The sequence below is a fragment of the Cotesia typhae genome, unplaced genomic scaffold, assembly GCF_013202065.1.
Source record: "Cotesia typhae breed Kobodo isofemale line unplaced genomic scaffold, CoteBio_Ctyphae scaffold_91, whole genome shotgun sequence".
Classification (NCBI taxonomy): domain Eukaryota; kingdom Metazoa; phylum Arthropoda; class Insecta; order Hymenoptera; family Braconidae; genus Cotesia; species Cotesia typhae.
In genome coordinates, this window is record NW_027423781.1 from 959075 (window position 1) to 977043 (window position 17969).

The 17969-nt window shown below is 30.1% G+C and overlaps 2 protein-coding genes across 4 annotated transcripts in view; one reads left to right on the forward strand and one right to left on the reverse strand.

Annotated features, from left to right (window-relative positions):
• Window positions 1–16050, forward strand: part of LOC141537723 (M-phase inducer phosphatase) — a 54030-nt gene extending 37980 nt beyond the window's left edge. Inside the window, exons 1-4 of one of the 3 annotated variants that reach the window (XM_074258866.1) lie at window positions 10804–11073; window positions 11976–12168; window positions 12374–13314; window positions 14035–16050. In XM_074258866.1, the coding sequence (XP_074114967.1) occupies window positions 11024–11073; window positions 11976–12168; window positions 12374–13314; window positions 14035–14479 (1629 nt within the window). In that variant the 5' untranslated portion in view covers window positions 10804–11023 and the 3' untranslated portion in view covers window positions 14480–16050. Of the gene's footprint in view, window positions 1–10803; window positions 11074–11506; window positions 11865–11975; window positions 12169–12373; window positions 13315–14034 lie in introns of those variants that run through there. The other 2 variants (XM_074258867.1, XM_074258865.1) reach the window with 2 other exon arrangements.
• Window positions 14685–17955, reverse strand: LOC141537726 (protein D2-like). The gene is made up of 4 exons (XM_074258871.1): window positions 17815–17955; window positions 17346–17452; window positions 17156–17279; window positions 14685–17099 (listed from the first exon to the last, which is right to left on the reverse strand). Exons 1-4 carry the CDS (start codon window positions 17831–17833, stop codon window positions 16747–16749), a joined length of 603 nt encoding a protein of 200 aa, XP_074114972.1. The 5' UTR covers window positions 17834–17955; the 3' UTR covers window positions 14685–16746.
• Between the last annotated feature and the right edge of the window lie 14 nt (window positions 17956–17969).

Below are 17969 nucleotides of genomic sequence, written 5' to 3' on the forward strand. Positions count from 1 at the left end.
ATAACACACAATACTGAGCACAATAATAACAAGTTCCAAGGAGTGCCGTCGCAAAAAAATAAATGAACCACGAAACGTGACTTTAAATGCGGGGGATTCCTCTTTATACCCCATGCGATCTTACCAACGCGAGAAAGGGACCAACAGATAAAAAAAAAAAAAAAAAAAAAAAAAAAAGGCCTCGAGCAAGAAAAATATACGGCATCAATACAAGGTTCACTTTTGTTATGTGTTTGTAAACAATGTTTATATTTATGACTATAAATAATTGCGGCCATTGCTCCCTTGAATTTTTTTCAATTGACCAATTACCAAAATTTTTAGTTAAAAATTTTATTGCGTGTAATTTTGCGGTCGGTAGATTTTTATTAAAGAAAAAAAATTTTAGAGTCCATTTTTTTTAAGAAAAAATTTTTGAGTTTAATTTTTTTGAAGAAAATTAACGGAAAAAATCAAAGACAAGAAGTAATTGCCGTAAAAAGGCAATACTTGATCGTGGGAACAAAAATCTCCAAAAAATAATTTCGCTTACTTTTTAGCTCTTTTTTGATCCTTCTTTACGTATTCACCGCGCGAGATTCAATTCAAATATGTGGATGTATATGTACAGACTCTTATACACGAGGCTGCGTGTTATAAACTCGCTCGATAAGTATTTCGGTGTAATTATATTCCGTCATACATCATAAGGAAGTTATTGCACGCTTCGTCATGCATATGTTACCATTTTTTGCATATTTACTCAAGTTTCTTCAATCTTGCAGATTGTAAGTTAAATTTTTTTTTAAAAGGTAATTGGAGGAATTTTGAGATGAAATTTTGAGAGGAACTAGGGTATATTATTCGGAGATAAGTTTTGAAGAAAGTAGAAAAATCCCGCGAGTAGTTTCGGAGTTATAGGCGTTGAAAAGTTAAGGGCACAACTCAAAGCGCGGCCGCTGGAAAATTTTAATTGATTTTTGGGTTAAGAATTGAAGATACAAAAAATTTTTAGTCTTTATTAATAATATTCATACCAAATTTTTTTTTGTTTTTGATATTTTACCCAAAATTTGAATTCAAAAATATGAGACAACTTTTTTAACTTCTCGGAATTTTTGGCTCAAAATTTTGAACTTTAAATTTGATAAATAAAATTTTGGTTATAATTTTTGCTAATTTTTTTATTTAAAATAAAAATGATAAAAATTTGATTTCAAAATTTTGGGTTAAAAATTAAAAATAAAAAAAAATGATAAAAGAGCTTTTTTGTAAAAAAATTAAATTTCCTATAAAAAGGTTTTCCGTCCTTTTCACCTTCAGCTTCAATTTAAATTCTAAATTTCAATTAAATATTTTTTAAAATAATAAATATTAAAAAGAAAAAAAAAATTTTTAAATTACAATAATAATAATGAAAAAATTTTTTTTAATTTTAGAAAATCCTACGATAAATTATTTACATCCTTGAGCGTGAATAATGGCACCCTAAAATGCTAATAAAACAGTTTAAGGTCAACGGCAAGTCTAATTATGAAAAGATCTATTTGTATTCTAATCTATTGTCCGCTTTAAAAAAGATTAGATCATATCTCGGCTCTTTGACATTAATCTTAAGTAACATCAATGCAAAATATTCTTATTTATGAAATAAATAATAAAAAAAATAATTTTTAAAATTTTTTTAAATAAATAAATATAAAATTAAATCAAAGTACGATTTGAATAGTTGATGAAAGCACTCAAGTTCGTTAACCAAGCGGTTGTTGAGTTGTAGAATTGATATAGATTGTTGTGTGGGGTATCAACGCCCCCATGGACTTCGACAACTAAACCGAAAGTGGGCAAAGCGAGTATTGTTTAACAGCAGCCTCATCGGGGTCATATACGGGTAAGCAGATGTTTTAATATCGTTGCACTATTACGAATAATGCCAATGGGGCTTACTTACATTAGACGAGAGTCGGCTCAGACTCGAGGATAGAAAAATAATCGATAACGACTTTTAGAAGGGGTGGTTTGTATTTTATGTATTTTTATACAATACCCCAAACAATAATCGATTGTGACTCATGACGTATCAAAGTTTGATCAAAAATTAACCGATTGATCTTTTTTTTTTTTTTTTTTTTTTCGTATGATTAAACTGTCCTTGAGCTCGCTACAAAAAACCAGAAGTCAAATCCTGATATTCATTAATTGACAATACATTCCGTAAAAATTTGAATTTTCGGAATATTTAGACAGTAAATGACATTTTTTGTACTGCATTGACGCTCAAAATCAATGCCGTATTTTTTTAACTGTAATATCAATTGATTTTTGGAACTAATGTAAATATTATAGCATTAAAAATCAAATTAAAAGGGTCTTTACACTTTGAATGAGTTTTTGAAACTGCATTGACACTCAAAATCAATGCATTGTTTTTTTTTTTTTTTTTTTTTTAAGTACTTACAATGTTTTTGAGACATTATTTACAATAATGTAACGCCAAAAGTCATATTTTAGACACTTTTTAGCGCTAAATGTGATTTTTAAACTGCATTGACGCTCAAAATCAATGCAGTTTGTTTTAACAACACTAACAATTTATTTTAGACATTCTTTGCAAAAATTTAGCCTCAGAAGTCAAATTAAAAATGCCCTTTAACTTAAAATGAGATTTTTGATTTGCATTGACGCTCAAAATCAATGTATTATTTTTTTAACTGTAATATCAATTGATTTTTGTAAATAATTTCAATATTATAGCATGTAAAACCTAATTAGAAGGGTCTTGATACTTTAAATGAAATTTTTAAACTGCATTGACACTCAAAATCAATGTATTTTTTCAAGCTGTGCTATTGATTGATTTTTTGCAACTAATCTCATTAATAAAGCATTAATAATGAAGTTGAAAGTGTCTTTGTATAATAAATGTCATTTTTGATGCTGCATTGACACTCACAATCAATACACTTATTTTTTTTTTTTTTGTATATCTTTTTATATAAGAAGAATATAGTCGAGTGAGTAGTCATTTTAATGGAAATTTTCCCAATATTACAAAAAAATACGTTAGAATTCTGTCAATTCATCGCTTACTGAAGAATATCCCCGTATAAATTAAACTCATAAAGAAAAGTCGTAAATTTGAAGAAGCTGAGAAAAGCAACCCCGATAAACTTCTTCGGAAGGTAAAATTATTTACTGCTTGTTTATTTGGTCTGCTTGCAAAAAAAGTATCAATTTACAGCTGTCATATTTCGACAATTGAGTCGAAAGACGGAAAATAACGTCTAGTCCCTTTAAAAATAATTTAGGGAATTCCCAAAAATTAGTCAGCGCGAGTTTAGGCCTGTTTCCTTGAGAGTGTCATAGTTAATACGGGTCTACCTGATCATTGTCAGTACAACTACTGCCGTTAATTTTGGACTTCAAGACTAAATAGCGGAGAGTTTGTTGGGTATTAGTTACTTACACATTATTTTGCTCTATTGTACCCGTGCTGCCGTACTGGCGTATGGCCGTCACAGCAGTTTACCGATAATAACCTTACGAGATTAGTTGCACCCAAATTTAAATTTACCTATTTATCTATTTTTTTCTCGGAAGCTTTGAGTTTATATTTTTATGATTTTTGACCTGAGATGAAAAAGTTTTAAAGTATTTTATAGAATTTAAAATTTGGTAGTTTTGCTTTTATTTTGGAAGTCAAAATAATTAGAAATTTTTTTTTTTGTTGGAATTTGGAAAAAATTATTTATAATTTTTGGTATAACAATTATATTAGGTGTAAAATGAAAAATTATAGAGAATTTTGGGCGTAAAATTAATTATTAACAATTCTAGATTATTTTGGGTGTAAAATAAAAAAAAAATTATAGAAAATTTAGGATGTAAAATTAATTATTAACAATTCTAGATAATTTTAGGGACAAGGTCATTAATTCTAGAAAATTATGTGAGTAGTCAGTTTGCCATAAAAAAGCTCTAGAATTTGAGGGTGTAAATAAATAATAAAAAATTCTAGAAAATTTGGTGTAAAAAGCGAACAATCATAATTTTTTAATAATTTTTTGTTTAAAATAAAAAATTATAGAGAATTTAGGGTGTAAAATTAATTATTAACAATTCTAGATTATTTTGGGTGTAAGATTAATAATTCTAGAAAATTTGGTGTAAAAAATTAGCAATCATAATTTTTAAATAATTTTTTGTATGAAATAAAAAATCACAGAAAGTTTAGGGTGTAAAATTAATTATTAACAATCCTAGATAATTTTTGGTGTAAGTTAAAAATTAAAAATTCTAAAAAATTCGGTGTAAAAAGTTAACAATTTAAAATTTTAGATAATTTGGTGTTCAAAGTTATAAAAAATCTATAAAATTAAACAATTAAAAATCTCTATCGATAAAAACAATTAATTCAGCAAATCAACATAAATTACCAAGGTGTTTAATATTCACAGATCCAAGTGAATGACCCGCAAATTCATCGAATTCTCGACCGGTTATTTATTGCATACCCAAAATAAATATTTAATTTATTCTACACCAATAGACTCTTCTTATGTAACCAGAGACGATTCCCGTTATTAAAAAAAAAAAAAAAAAAATCACAAATGCCGGGAAAATAAATCGATAAACTCGTAAATTGAATAAAAAAATAAATGCAACGTAAAATAAAAATGCGTGTTAAATTGATGAGTTAAGTCGAAGAGTCTAACGTCTGGTTAGGTATTTTTACGATTACCTTAGCTAGCAGGGTACGTTGACTTATTTTTGGCATCTACATGCACAATTCACATGCACACCCTCCTTGTAGACCTCAGTGCAGACAGTAGGGGACGGGGTCACAATTTCAGAGTAAGTTGGACCCCAAAGGACTGCTGAAGATTTGGATTCAGCTGTCGAGTTTAACTTTATCGGACCCCAGTGTATTTTTACCGAGAGAATAAAAATAAAATGAATATCAACTGGGGTGTGCATTCGACTACGTGGTGATTTTCTTCGCGGCACAATTGTTCCTTCAAGAGGGTGTGTAACTCCTACATTGACACTCTGACTAATGTTTTTTCACCCCCCGGGACCGTTTTGAGAGGGAAATGGAAAATACATGATTTTCCGTAAGAGGTGTGCATGTCACCTGGGCCCTAAGTAAGATTGACTGTCTTTTAATACCGAGATCATCTGTCGCGACATCATCACATGTCCGATGTCCTACCGCAATTTTTTAATACACACTGTTAAGTTTTTATTTAACTTTCGTATTATGTATTTTGGGGTGGAAAATTTATTGTGATTGCCGTAATTACGAGGGATAATTTTATTTACATCACAGATGTCTAGCAAGTCGGTTACTTTTTAATATTAAATTTTAATAATTTTTAATTTCAATTATGCACACCCTCAATTTTCTAGAGATTTTTGTTCTTAATTTATTGCACACCAAATGCACACCAAATCATCTAGAGTTTTTAATTAATTATTTTAAACCTAATTAATTAACACCCCAAAAAATCAAGCGATTAAAAATTAAACTACCTGTAGATAGCCAAATACCTGCAATAATCACCATACACACATAAACTTGTGCGCGGGAAATACCTGCGCATTGGATTGAATGTGAAATAAGAGCGCGAGTGAAATAACCCTCTACCCTAACATAAAGTATGTTAATGTGAATAATTCTTTCATCCCTCTTCTTCCGTTTATTGCCACACTGTCAGTCAATCTTTATCTATCTTGTATCACATGTGCCTGAAGGTGTGCATGTGCATGCACACACATGCTTCTTATACGGTTGTGTTTACACAGACAAACATACATGAGTATATAGAAGTGGATGAAATCGAAATCGCACATGGGGTTTCAGATGCACACCATGCACACCATGCACACCACACACACCATTGAGAGTAAGAAGTAAGACGTGTGGGGCACGCGCCACACCAGATACCCATAATAAGCTCCCTTATCCCCTACTATGTACTCGTTATTTCATATATTATATATTATGTATTATATATTATATATTATATATTATATATGACCATCTGCGGTCCCCTTATATTCACAATACAACGAATCAAGGGTGCATGTGTGCTGATATGTACATGGTGGTTGTTGAATCTTTTTGGTACGTGCCAAATATATGGATATGTATTTGTATATATGTGAGAGTTAAAGAAGTTAAGGGTAGAACTCTCTTTTATGTTTTTACCGGAATATATTTTTGCACAACCCCCACGATGTCATGGCCGTGGGGAATATTCCTTTTCTTCAACCCTTTTCATGCTTTTTTACTCCACCAAACCGTTTATATTTTTTTATTTAGAGAAATTTTGCCCTTTTTTAGGAGAACAGATGAAAAAATTTTGGATTTATGGTGTGCTAAATTTTCTGTCTTCAGTTTGGGATAATTTGGTGTAAAAAATGGATCATAAGATATTTTAGATTTTTTGGTGTGCATAGTTTCTTATTTGCCGTTATGGATGATGTGGTGTGCATAATTTGGTATTTAGTATAAAAATATAAAGTAATAATTTTAAATTCTAGATATTTTGGTGTGCAAAATTTTTTATTAAATATTACGGATGGTGTGCATTTAAAAACTCGACAATTTGGTGTGCAAATTTTTTTAATTAAAAATTTTAAATAATTTGGTGTATAAAAAAATTTATCGTTTAAAATCAAACAACCCACAAAACAAATCTCAAAAAATTCACACCGATCTTTCTAACATTCCGGGAGTTATCGTTGTTAATCTTGGCGAATCATCCCAAGAGAACTTTTAAATAAAAAGGAGAGCAAAAAGTGTTACTGGTTTTTAACTTGGAATTCAATGACCCCGGGATAAGTCCTATTCTATTCTATTATACACACACATATGTTGTCTTCTCTTCGGAAGTTCCTAAACGGGATCATCATCTGTTCCTCACGAAAACGAAAACGTAAGCGGGACACCTTCCTGCGATCCTACGGGGTATGCCTTGTATATGTACCTTGTACCTTGTACCTTGTACCTTGTACCTTGTACCTTGTACCTTGTACCTTGGGTAAAAATCTCACCCTATTGCTGTTTCACATTGGTATGACGACATTTAAGAAGCAACCCCGGCCGTTTAAGTTCGACGTTATAATATACACAGCATACAGTGGTAGTTTTTGCCATTATTTCGTTACGCAGCCGCCGCAGATGCATCTCCTCACATCAGACATCAGACATCACATATCTCACACTCTCTAAGTCTACATCTAACGTGTATTACTTATTATTATTATTATTGTGAAAGAGAAGAGAGAGTGTGTTATGGGACTAGGTTGCTCTCCGCTCTCCCAACTTTCGGGTACACCGTTTTAATTTTCGCAAGTTATTCTTTTCAACGTCAAATATATACCTAGTTCGATAATAGGAATGAGAATTATATAAATATGTATGAAAGGAAATTGTTTAGAATTTTAATTATGATTACTTTTGAAAATTTTGAACGATAAATTATTTATCACTTTTAATAAAAAAATTTTAATGCACACCAAATTATCTAGAGCATCTAATTCAAAATTTTGCACACCAAAATTTTCTTAACTAAATTCCCAAATTTATATTATATAAATATTTTAATAAAAATCAAAATTTCAATTTTTGACAAATGCACACCAAAATTTTTTCTTATATTTGAGATTGACCTAAAGGGTGTGAAATAATTCCTCCTTTTAGCACCTTAAAAATTCAAAGTCGAAAAATCCTAAGGTAAAAAAAATTGTTTACAGAAGAATAAAAAATAATATTAATGAACTAAGGGAAAGGGAAATGTTGAGTCACAGATTTGAAACGAGCCGAAAGAAAACCTTTATATAGACAAGCTACACATTTTTTATTTTCTCAAGGATTACCTTTTGTACCTGAAGGAAGGATCAAGGCTTCTTTTTTTTTTTTATTTCGTCATTAAACCAGACACGGAATTTCCATTCTTACATCAGAGATCAAATATTGACAATTTATAAATTTTAACACCAAAATTATAAATGGACTTTTCACCCCAAAGGGTTGGCTACTTTTTTTTTTTCAAAATTTCAAACTCACGCCCAAATTTTCGCTTGAGAAAATTTTCTGGGGGAAATTTATGATGTAAATGTCAGTTTATGTTAAAAAAAAAACAAATATTGGTTGTAAATTTTGAATTTGAAAACTCAAAATCAATATCGTGAAAGTGAAGCCTGAAATAACTGAATTTTTAAGACCCGGTGTGCAGTGTGGTGTTGCATAACGAGGGTGAGACTGGCCAAAGGTGAAATTTTCGGGGGTAAACTTTAATATTTTATCCTCGTGCCATTTATGTACACACATCTATGTTTGGAGTGTTCAAAAATAAGAAGTGAACGGAGATGGATTTTTAGTGAACGTTTCGATTAATAAACGTCAAAAAATTATTTTTGATTTCTTTTAAAAAATTTAGTTTGGTTGGAAAAATTTTTAATTTGTAATTTTGGGTCAATTTTTGGTTATTTTCAAATTTTTAACGACAAATCGTCAAAAATTATCAATTTTTTAGTTTATACACAATTTTTACTCTAATTTTGGGCATTTATCGAAAGTTGTATAATTTTTATTTTAAAAATTGAATTTTTAATTTAACTTAATTTTTTAAATTAAAAAAAAAATTTTTTTTAATTTCAATCAAATTTAAAAGTCGTTGATTTAACTTAAAACGATGAAAATTAAGTTAAGTGGCATCTAAAAATTTTGATAATAATTTATTTATTGAATAATTTTTGTTAAATTGCTCTGTACTTTCTTAAATATTGACGTTTTCAAAGATATAAGCCCATCTTGATGTTACACTCATTAAGAGCTTTCATTCAAGTACCCACATACATTTTTGATATATTTTTCATATATACAAATATATAATATATATAAATATATAAAATATATGAAAAATTGATGTGGGTACTCAAATGAAAGGTCTCGATGAGTGTAACATCGGGATGAGCTTATATCTTTAAAAATGACAATATTTCACAATAAGTGTATTGATTAAAAATTATTGTCAATTAATTCGCTAATCTATTAACAAGAGCTTTTAAATAAAATAAAAAATGATTAACGGCCCTTAGCAGGTACCCTAAAGATTATTCTCGGGTTTTTTTTTCTCTCGATCCTTGCAAGGAGATTCTTTCTATATATATGTTTGTCTCGTAAGGGGAACCACCACCGCATACCTCGGGGATCTTATTATATATAATATAACAGCAAATTCTCAAAAGAATCTAAGGAACAAGAGCTAAAAAAGTACCTTGCTCTTTCCTTCGGCTTACAATACCGAATTCACCTGATCAATCACTAAAAACTACCTTTGTACTTTCCGATTTCCCTTCACTTTAATTTTAATTTATTTTATTTATAATTAAAGTAGATTTTTATTTTTCGGGAAATATTTAAAATGATAAATAATAAGTTTAAGACGACAATAGGATTTAAATGGATAATTTGTGAGTTAGAGGATGACGAGTACTCCAAGAATAGGACTCAGGTCTGAAGGATACCGGATTTTAAGATAAACGAAGAAATAATGATAAGTATGTAGCAATTTTAGACGATAAGTAATGCTGAAAATTATTTTAAATACCTTTCGACACCGAGCAAGTATATAATGTTCGTATATATAGATATACAAAATATATATTGTCACAAAACCAAAGGACAAGATGTTGGAGAAGTAGTATTTAACAATACGTCCAAAGTCCACTTCTAAGTTGTGTGTGTAAGAAAAACGAAGTGGACATTTTATTTTCATGGTTGCTGTTATATTATATTCGCTTCAAAGGTAAATTTTTAGATAAAAATACTAAATAGCTAGACATAAATTCAATGAAATTTCAAGCTTCTTTATGATTTACAAGCTAATTTGTATTTTTTTTGAATTATTTATGGGGAGGATATAACTGTGACATATATTTGTGTTTAGGTAAATAGGAAGTTTTCCATAAAGATGTTTTCTTTTTTTTTTTTATTTATTTAATTAGAACTAAAGAATATTTATTTAAAAATTTCAATTATTTATATTATTTAGAAATTACCTTGTTTTTTGGGAACTATTGACATTTTTAAAGATATAAGTTCACCCCGGCATTACACTCGTCGAGACCTTATTTATTTAATGACATTAAAGTTCGCTGTCACTTGACAATTTTTTTATTTTTTTTAACAAACAAAAATTTGCTCCAAAAAAATTATTTAAAAAAAATTGCATTTTTATTTTTTTTAAATTTCTAAATGTCAATTTTTTTATAAATTTTTTTTGCTATAATTTATTTGTTACAAAAATTTTTAAAATTAGCGATTAGTAAAAAAAAAAAAAAAACTGAATTTTATTTTACAATATAATTAAAATAAATTTCTTTTAATATAAAATTAAATAAATTAATAAATAAAAATTATGTCTAAAAAAAAATTAATATTTAAAGACCTTTAAATTTAAAAAGTCGCGATCTAAGTTAAAAATAATAATAATCACCATTTAAAAGTGTGTCTTGTCCGTCTGGGTAATATATATATATATATATATATATATATATGTGTATAAATATAAATGTATATACATTTTAAAGTGAGTATCTTAAGCCCCCACTCCAAAGTGCCCCCTACTGCGCTCCTAACCGCTCTAACGTGTACAATATGCCGAAGAGGCACGAAAAGTGCGCAGTGGATCTGCGTTTACGCGGGACTTCACCCGGGTGATTATTGGCTCACTAGCGATCCCCACTCTTGAGCCCAGAGTCTATATAAACGCTCCCCACTAGGTTTTTACATCACTTCTCTGCAAGTGGTGATCGATTAAAGAACTTTCTGTAGCTTTTCTTTTTTCGGTCTTGAACGTTGTTGATGTAGGTCACGTATCTAAGCTCTAATTTTATTTTGTCAAATATGTCTTTATAATTAATTAATATTTATCATTAATGTCAATATTGATGGTATAAAAAGTCGAATTTTGAATTTCAACCGGTTAGTTTTTGGATATTGATTGGAAAAGTGAGCACGTGCTTCAGGAAAATGTTGTGGGAAACTGTTACGGATTCTTGTGAAGTTTATCAGTGCACAAGGTATGAATTTGATATGTATTTTTTTAGGTTTCTATATCGAAATTCATTCCGAACCTTTTTTTAAGGTTGAAAATTTGGAGAAAATTATACAATTTTAAAGCTTTTGGATTTTTATTTGTGTTGACGGGAAAAGTCAATTTTTTTATGATCAAAAATTGAATTTTTTTTTAGTTTATTATGAAAAAAACGGAGAAAATTAAGAACTTTTTGTTTTTCGTTAAACATTACTTTTAATTTAACTTTCTTCACGGAAAATTAAGAGATTTTTTTTACAAAAAAAAAAATTAATATCAACCAAAATAATTTTTACAAATTAAAAAAAAAATGAACCCTGCTGTCATCTAGCGCGAAAACTTTAAACTAAATTTTATTTGCAATCAATAAAATAATAATGAACTCATTATGCTCAGTTACCCGCCATATCTTGGCGAGTAAACTCCTATAAATTTTCCAAATTAAAAAAAAATTACCCCCTCTATTTCCCAAAATTAAAAAAATTCAAATTTAAGTGTCTAAATTATCAAAATTAATTTGAAAAGTGTCAAAACCAAAAAACAAATCTTTAAAATTCAAAAAAATGCTCCGAATGTAAAAAACGCGGGCTCTGATGTTTGGTACTACGCGCATTTTACAAATTTATGAATTAAAACTATTAAAAGTGTCAAAAAATTGTACAAATGAATTAAATCTTCCGTAAAAATTGTAAATTTACTCAAAATTTGACAAATTTAAGTGTTATTGTAAATATTTATAAAAAAACTCGGTGAAATTCATCGAAGTGAATATTGAAGGTTAGCTAAAAATGGAGGCGCACATTTTTGGCGTCTAATTTAAAAGTGTAAAATTTAAAAATGAAAAGTGAAAATAAAAAATGACTGACTGAAGTTATTTTTGAATTTCAGGCTGTTCAAAAATGCCTTCAAAATAAAAGGGACGCCGGAAGGTGCAATGAAATCGCGGTTGAAGTCTCGTCGCTCGGGAACCATGACCTCCAGACGGGTTTCCAGCCCGGAGTTCTCGTGCTTGTCTATCGACAACAAGGAGAATGGTGGCACCATCTGTAGTCCGCTTAGTAGTATGAAGAGCCCTCTTAAGGTAACACTTATTTTTTATTTTTTTCATTTTATTAAAATTAATTTTATTTATTATATAAAATAATTTTTCATTATTTTTATTAAATATAAAATTTAAAATTTTATTGGCGGTAAAATTTTTTTTTAAATAAACCGCGGGAATTTTTAAAAAGTTTAAAAATATTTAAATATTTGTGACTTTAATAAAAATAAAAATATTTTTCCAGAAGTCAAAGCTGTCTAGCCTTCGTTCTCCACTGGAAGACTACGACCCAAACAGCCAAGACAGCGGCTATGGAGCCTCATCAGATTCATTATCGACCTTCCGGTTCTTAGAACCCCACGGAGTGGCTCCCCGTCGAATTTCAATGGACAGAAGTCCCCAGCAGTCTCCAGTCCGTTCTTCCTCGCGCCGTCGCCCAGCTTCAAGTCTGCGAAGACGTCTCTCAGCAGACCCGGAGCTGGAGTCGATGGACGACGGGTTCAACGAGCTGATCGACCTGGACAACTTCCTGGACACAAACGGATCGATGCCCAACGACTTGAGCACGTTGATCTCCGGAGCGATTTTCGAGAAACCGATGGAGTGCGACGCAACGACTCCAGAATCTCGTCCCCGTCCTCCAGGAGTCCGCCGTTCGTTGTCCCTCCAGGCGACTAGTTCCGAGCACGATTCTCCGCCGCTGTCCAAGGTCAGGTCTTGTCTTTTCAGGTCGCCGACTGCCACTTCCTCGACCTCAAAGCTCAAGTACCAGGACAAGCCCCGGGCTCTCTTTCCCGATTCTCCAGACTCCAGAATTTCAAACTCCAGAGTTCCAGCTCCAGTCAGGAGTTTCAAGCGCCCTGAACCGCCCTCGGACTCCAGTCCCCTTCTGGTCAAGCGCACTAAAAAAACCTCCAGCCTCAAGGAAATTTTGGAGAACTCTGAACGCAAGGCTGCACTCCAGAGGTCCTTTTCGGAACCTGAAGCGCATGCGCATATCAAGTCTGCCATTCACAGAAGCACCACTGATGCTGATCTTACTGGAGATTTTTCCAAGACCTGCATCTTGCCTTTAGCTGAAGGTCATCATGAGGATTTGAAGTCCATAACTGCTGAGACTCTAGCTAGACTTATCAAGGGAGAGTTTAATGAAAAGGTCGCCAGCTATAAGATCGTTGACTGCAGGTAATTTTAATTTTAATACGTTGATTTTGAGCGTCAATGCAGTACATTGACATTCTAAATCAATGCAGGGTTTTATCGTCAGTACACTGAATTTTAGCCAGAATTATTAAAAATATAGAGAAAATTATTATTGAAGAAAAATTTACCTGCATTGACACTTAAAGTCAATGTAATATTTTTTATTTATGAATTTAAGTGAAAATCTTTGATAAAAAATCCTTAAAAATTGAATAAAAAATTCATTTGTTTGATAAATAACACTTTTTATGACTACATTGACATTCAAAGTCAATGTAGTATTTTTTATCAATTTTAATAAGTCATAATCGTCACTAAGAGTTCGTTAAAGATTAAATTAAACCTGCAGTTATACAATAAATTAAATTTTTATACTGCATTGACACTCGGAATCAATGCACGAATTTTTAAAATCAGTGTTTTTACTTATATTTAATTATAATTCTTAATAGTAGCGTATTAAAAAATGGAATTTGATAAAAAATAATTAAGATATTTTTACTGCATTGACTCTTAAGATCAATGCAGTACATTTTTAACTATATCTCGGGATCTACTGAACCAATTTGACTGAAATTTTGATATGTTCTTTTGACTGAAGTTGCCTATTGATTTTAATAATAATAATAATAATAATAATAATAATAATAATAATTATTATTATTATTATTATTATTATTATAAATTTTTTTTATGTTAAAGGTATCCTTACGAGTACGAAGCAGGCCACATCGAAGGTGCTTTAAACTTGTACACAAAAGACCTGATCGAAGAGTACCTAATGAAACCCCTACAAGACCGGCCAGAAATCCAACCCGACAATGACCGTCGCAGCATCCTGGTGTTCCACTGTGAGTTTTCCTGGGAACGAGGTCCTAATCTCTCCAGGTTCCTCAGGAACATCGACCGAAAACTGAACAAGGAGCACTACCCCGCTCTCCACTACCCGGAGATCTACCTGCTCCACGGCGGGTACCAGCAGTTCTATCGCGCTCAAATGGAGCTCTGCACTCCCCAGGGCTACAGACCCATGGCACACCCCGACCACGAGGAAGACCTCCGGAGGTTCCGCAGTAAAAGCAAGAGCTGGCAAGGCGAAAAACGCGTCGGGCTCAACAGGGGCAACCTCAAAAGACTCGGGTTCTAAAAGTGCAAAATTTTATTTTATTTTTTGTATATATTCCAGATTTGGGGCGGATTTTTATTTCAGTAGCAGACTCACCGATTATTATTATTTTTTAATTTTTTTATCATTGTGTGGAGGTCTGGAGGTAAACATATCAAAATTTTGGATGAATCGGATCAGTAGATTCGGAGATATTGATGAAAGTATAAGTGTGTTGATTTTGAGAGTCAATGCAGTTAAAAATGTCTTTTTATTATTTTTTTTTAAGTTAGAAAAAAAAATAATAATGGGTATGATCAAAAATCTGACTGCATTGATTTAGAGTGTCAATTTGAAATTTAAAAATTCAATGTTTTGATTTCGGGAGTCAATGCAGTAACAAAATTTCATTTTTTAGCTTAAAAAAATTATAATTTGGTGTCATCAAATTAAAAAAAAAAATTGACAATACTTACTGCATTGATTTTGAGCGTCAATGTCGATTACATTGACATCGAGAGTCAATGTAGTAAAATTGTCATTTCTGAGTGAAAAATAATGAAATTTTGTGTCAAATCTATGAATTGCAAATTGACAATACAAAGTGTTTTGATTGTGTCAATGCAGACTGTTTTGACATCAGAAATCAATGCAGTAACAAAATTTCAATTTTTAGTTAAAAAAAAAACATTTTTTTTTCAACTTAATGTTATTAAATAGATAAACAATTAAAATTATTTTCTGCACTAATTTTGAGCGACAATGTCGATTACATTGACATCGAGAGTCAATGTAGTAAAAATTACATTTTTGATTTCATAAAATTATTCATTTAATGTCATAATAAATAAATAATTGGTATAATTTACTGCATTGATTTTAAGAGTTAATGTAGCTCTAAAATAACAGTATAAATTGTTTTGAATTAGAGTGTCAATGCAGTAAAAAATTACTCGAATTTTTAGGCACCAATAATAATAATACTAATAAATTTTCAAACTTAAACAAAAATTGTGATAAAACAAAAATTTGTCCAACAAAATTTAAAAAAAAAAAAAAAATAAATGAGTCTGCTAAAAAAAATCTCGTGTGGAAAAGAAGTATGTTTTGAAGTCGAAAATGCAATAGCCTAGTCTTTTGATAATTAATTATAACCATAATTATTATTATCAATATTATTGTTTATTATTATTATTTCATAATTTTTTATCGACAATTTTTCTTTAAATTACGATAATTAGTTATTGAGAGACAGAGGCCTGAGGAGTAGAAATTTAAAGTATTTTTTTATAGAGGGCAGGCATCCCAACTTGTATAAATATCATTCATTATTATTATTATTATTATTATTATTAACATTATTATTATTATTTAATGTAATTGTGTGGGATGTTTGATAGGAATAAAAAGATAAGTAAGCTGCGTAAAGAATGAAAATTTGAATGAGAAATGCTGGAAGTTTACTAAAAATGTGCAAATTATATTAATTATATATTTTATGTGAATTTGATACAATTGATAAGTTATTATTATTATTAGTTTAATTAAAGAAGCTATTTTCGGCTTATGTTGAATCGAATTTAAAGGAGAATAAAATATAAATATTGTCTTAATTAATATTTTCATTTTTTACCAAACCTTAAAATTATTTTAAGTGCATGTCTATATTATTAAGAGAGTAAAAAAAAATTTTGTGTCCAGGATAGTCATTTTTAAAGATATAAGCTCATCCTCATGTTACACTCATCAAGACCTTTCATTTGAGTACCCACATCAATTTTTCATATATTTTATATATTTATATATAATATATATTATATATATGTATATATGAAAAATATATAAAAAATGCATGTGGGTATTCAAATGAAAGCTCTTGACGTGTGTAACATCGGGATGAGCTTATATTTTAAAAAATATTAATAATTAAAAAATGACCTTGTACCTTGTGAACTATTGACAATTTTTAATTTATAAGCTCATCCCGATGTTATACTTTTCAAGACCTTTCATTTGAGTACCCACATCAATTTTTCATATATTTCATATATTTTATATATTTATATATATTATATATATGTATATATGAAAAATATATAAAAAATGCATGTGGGTACTCAAATGAAAGCTCTTGACGTGTATAACATCGGGATGAGCTTATATCTTAAAAAACTCTAATATTTAAGAAAGTACCGTGCAATTTAACAAAATTCATTATTTATAATAAAGCAAAATTTTTTTTATTTATAATTCACATGTCACGGCAGTCACATAGTGACTGCAAGGTTGCTAGTTATAATAATTGTTGATTAAAGCCCGATTTTCTTGTACAGCAGCGGAACATAATCATCGTAAGCAGCTTCATAAAAACTCCCAGCGATTGGAGCACCAAGTTGGTATTTATCAGCGAATTTCATCATAGACCGATTTGGACGGCCAATTGCTTCAGTTTCAGAGATGCGTTGTTCGTCGAAGGTGAGTTTCCCCGGCTGTTTGTAAACCACAATTATATACCGATGGAATCCAGAATCTTTAGGGGGCCCGGGGCCCAAGTACCCGACTACAACCTCTCCTTGAGATAGTTTGTCCTCCGGGATGTTCACCACTGTCCAGTGGAAGAATTCGGGTATTGTCGGGTTAATACGGCTGGGTATGTCGGGATCTGTAATTTATTAACTTACACATCTAAATACATTTAAATAATTATAAATAAATTACCTGACATAATTAGCGTATAAAATGTTCCTTCGTCATGCTTGTAATGAATTTCCGGAGGATCTTTGGCCTCAGTCGGCGTCAATTTTTCACCCAAAAAAATTTTTTTTTCTCCAGAATAAATTACCTGGAAAATTACAACATAAATTTTTTTTTTTTTTAATATAAAAAAAAATTTTTTTTTAGTACTTACTTCTAACTCATCCGCTGGAGGTGTGTCTAAGAGATCGGGGACGATCTCTGCATCTCGGAACGCCGAATTTACATCTCCAGTTACAACTCCAATTACTCCAATAGCGACTAATTTTATTGGTTTATTGGATTAAAAAATATTAAAAGGCTTACAGGTTATGGGCTCATTAAAAATTTACAAAAAATTTATAAATTAACAAAAAAAATTTAACATCACAATTTTAGAAAAAATTATGTAATCCAAGATTGTACTGAGTATAATTCAAATAATACGGGATATTAGTTCGGATTATATCCAGTGTAATTTTTTTCTTACAGATTTTTGTGTTTTGAGTGATTTTAAGAAAAATGACAAAAAAAAATTTTTTTTTTATGATTTTATAAAGAAATTTACCTAAAAAAAAATTGTCTGGGCCTATGACCTTTAAAATTGACAAAAATTCAAAAAAAAAAAAAAAAAAACAACTTACTTGTTAATAATTTGATCATACTCGCAGTGTAAATATCTTCTTTTTAACAAGACTCTTGTTAAACAAAATAACATGACCAGAACGTATCATTGATTGTATCACGTATCATTAGCATCAAAAGGAAACAACAAATGACCCAACAAAACACTGGGATT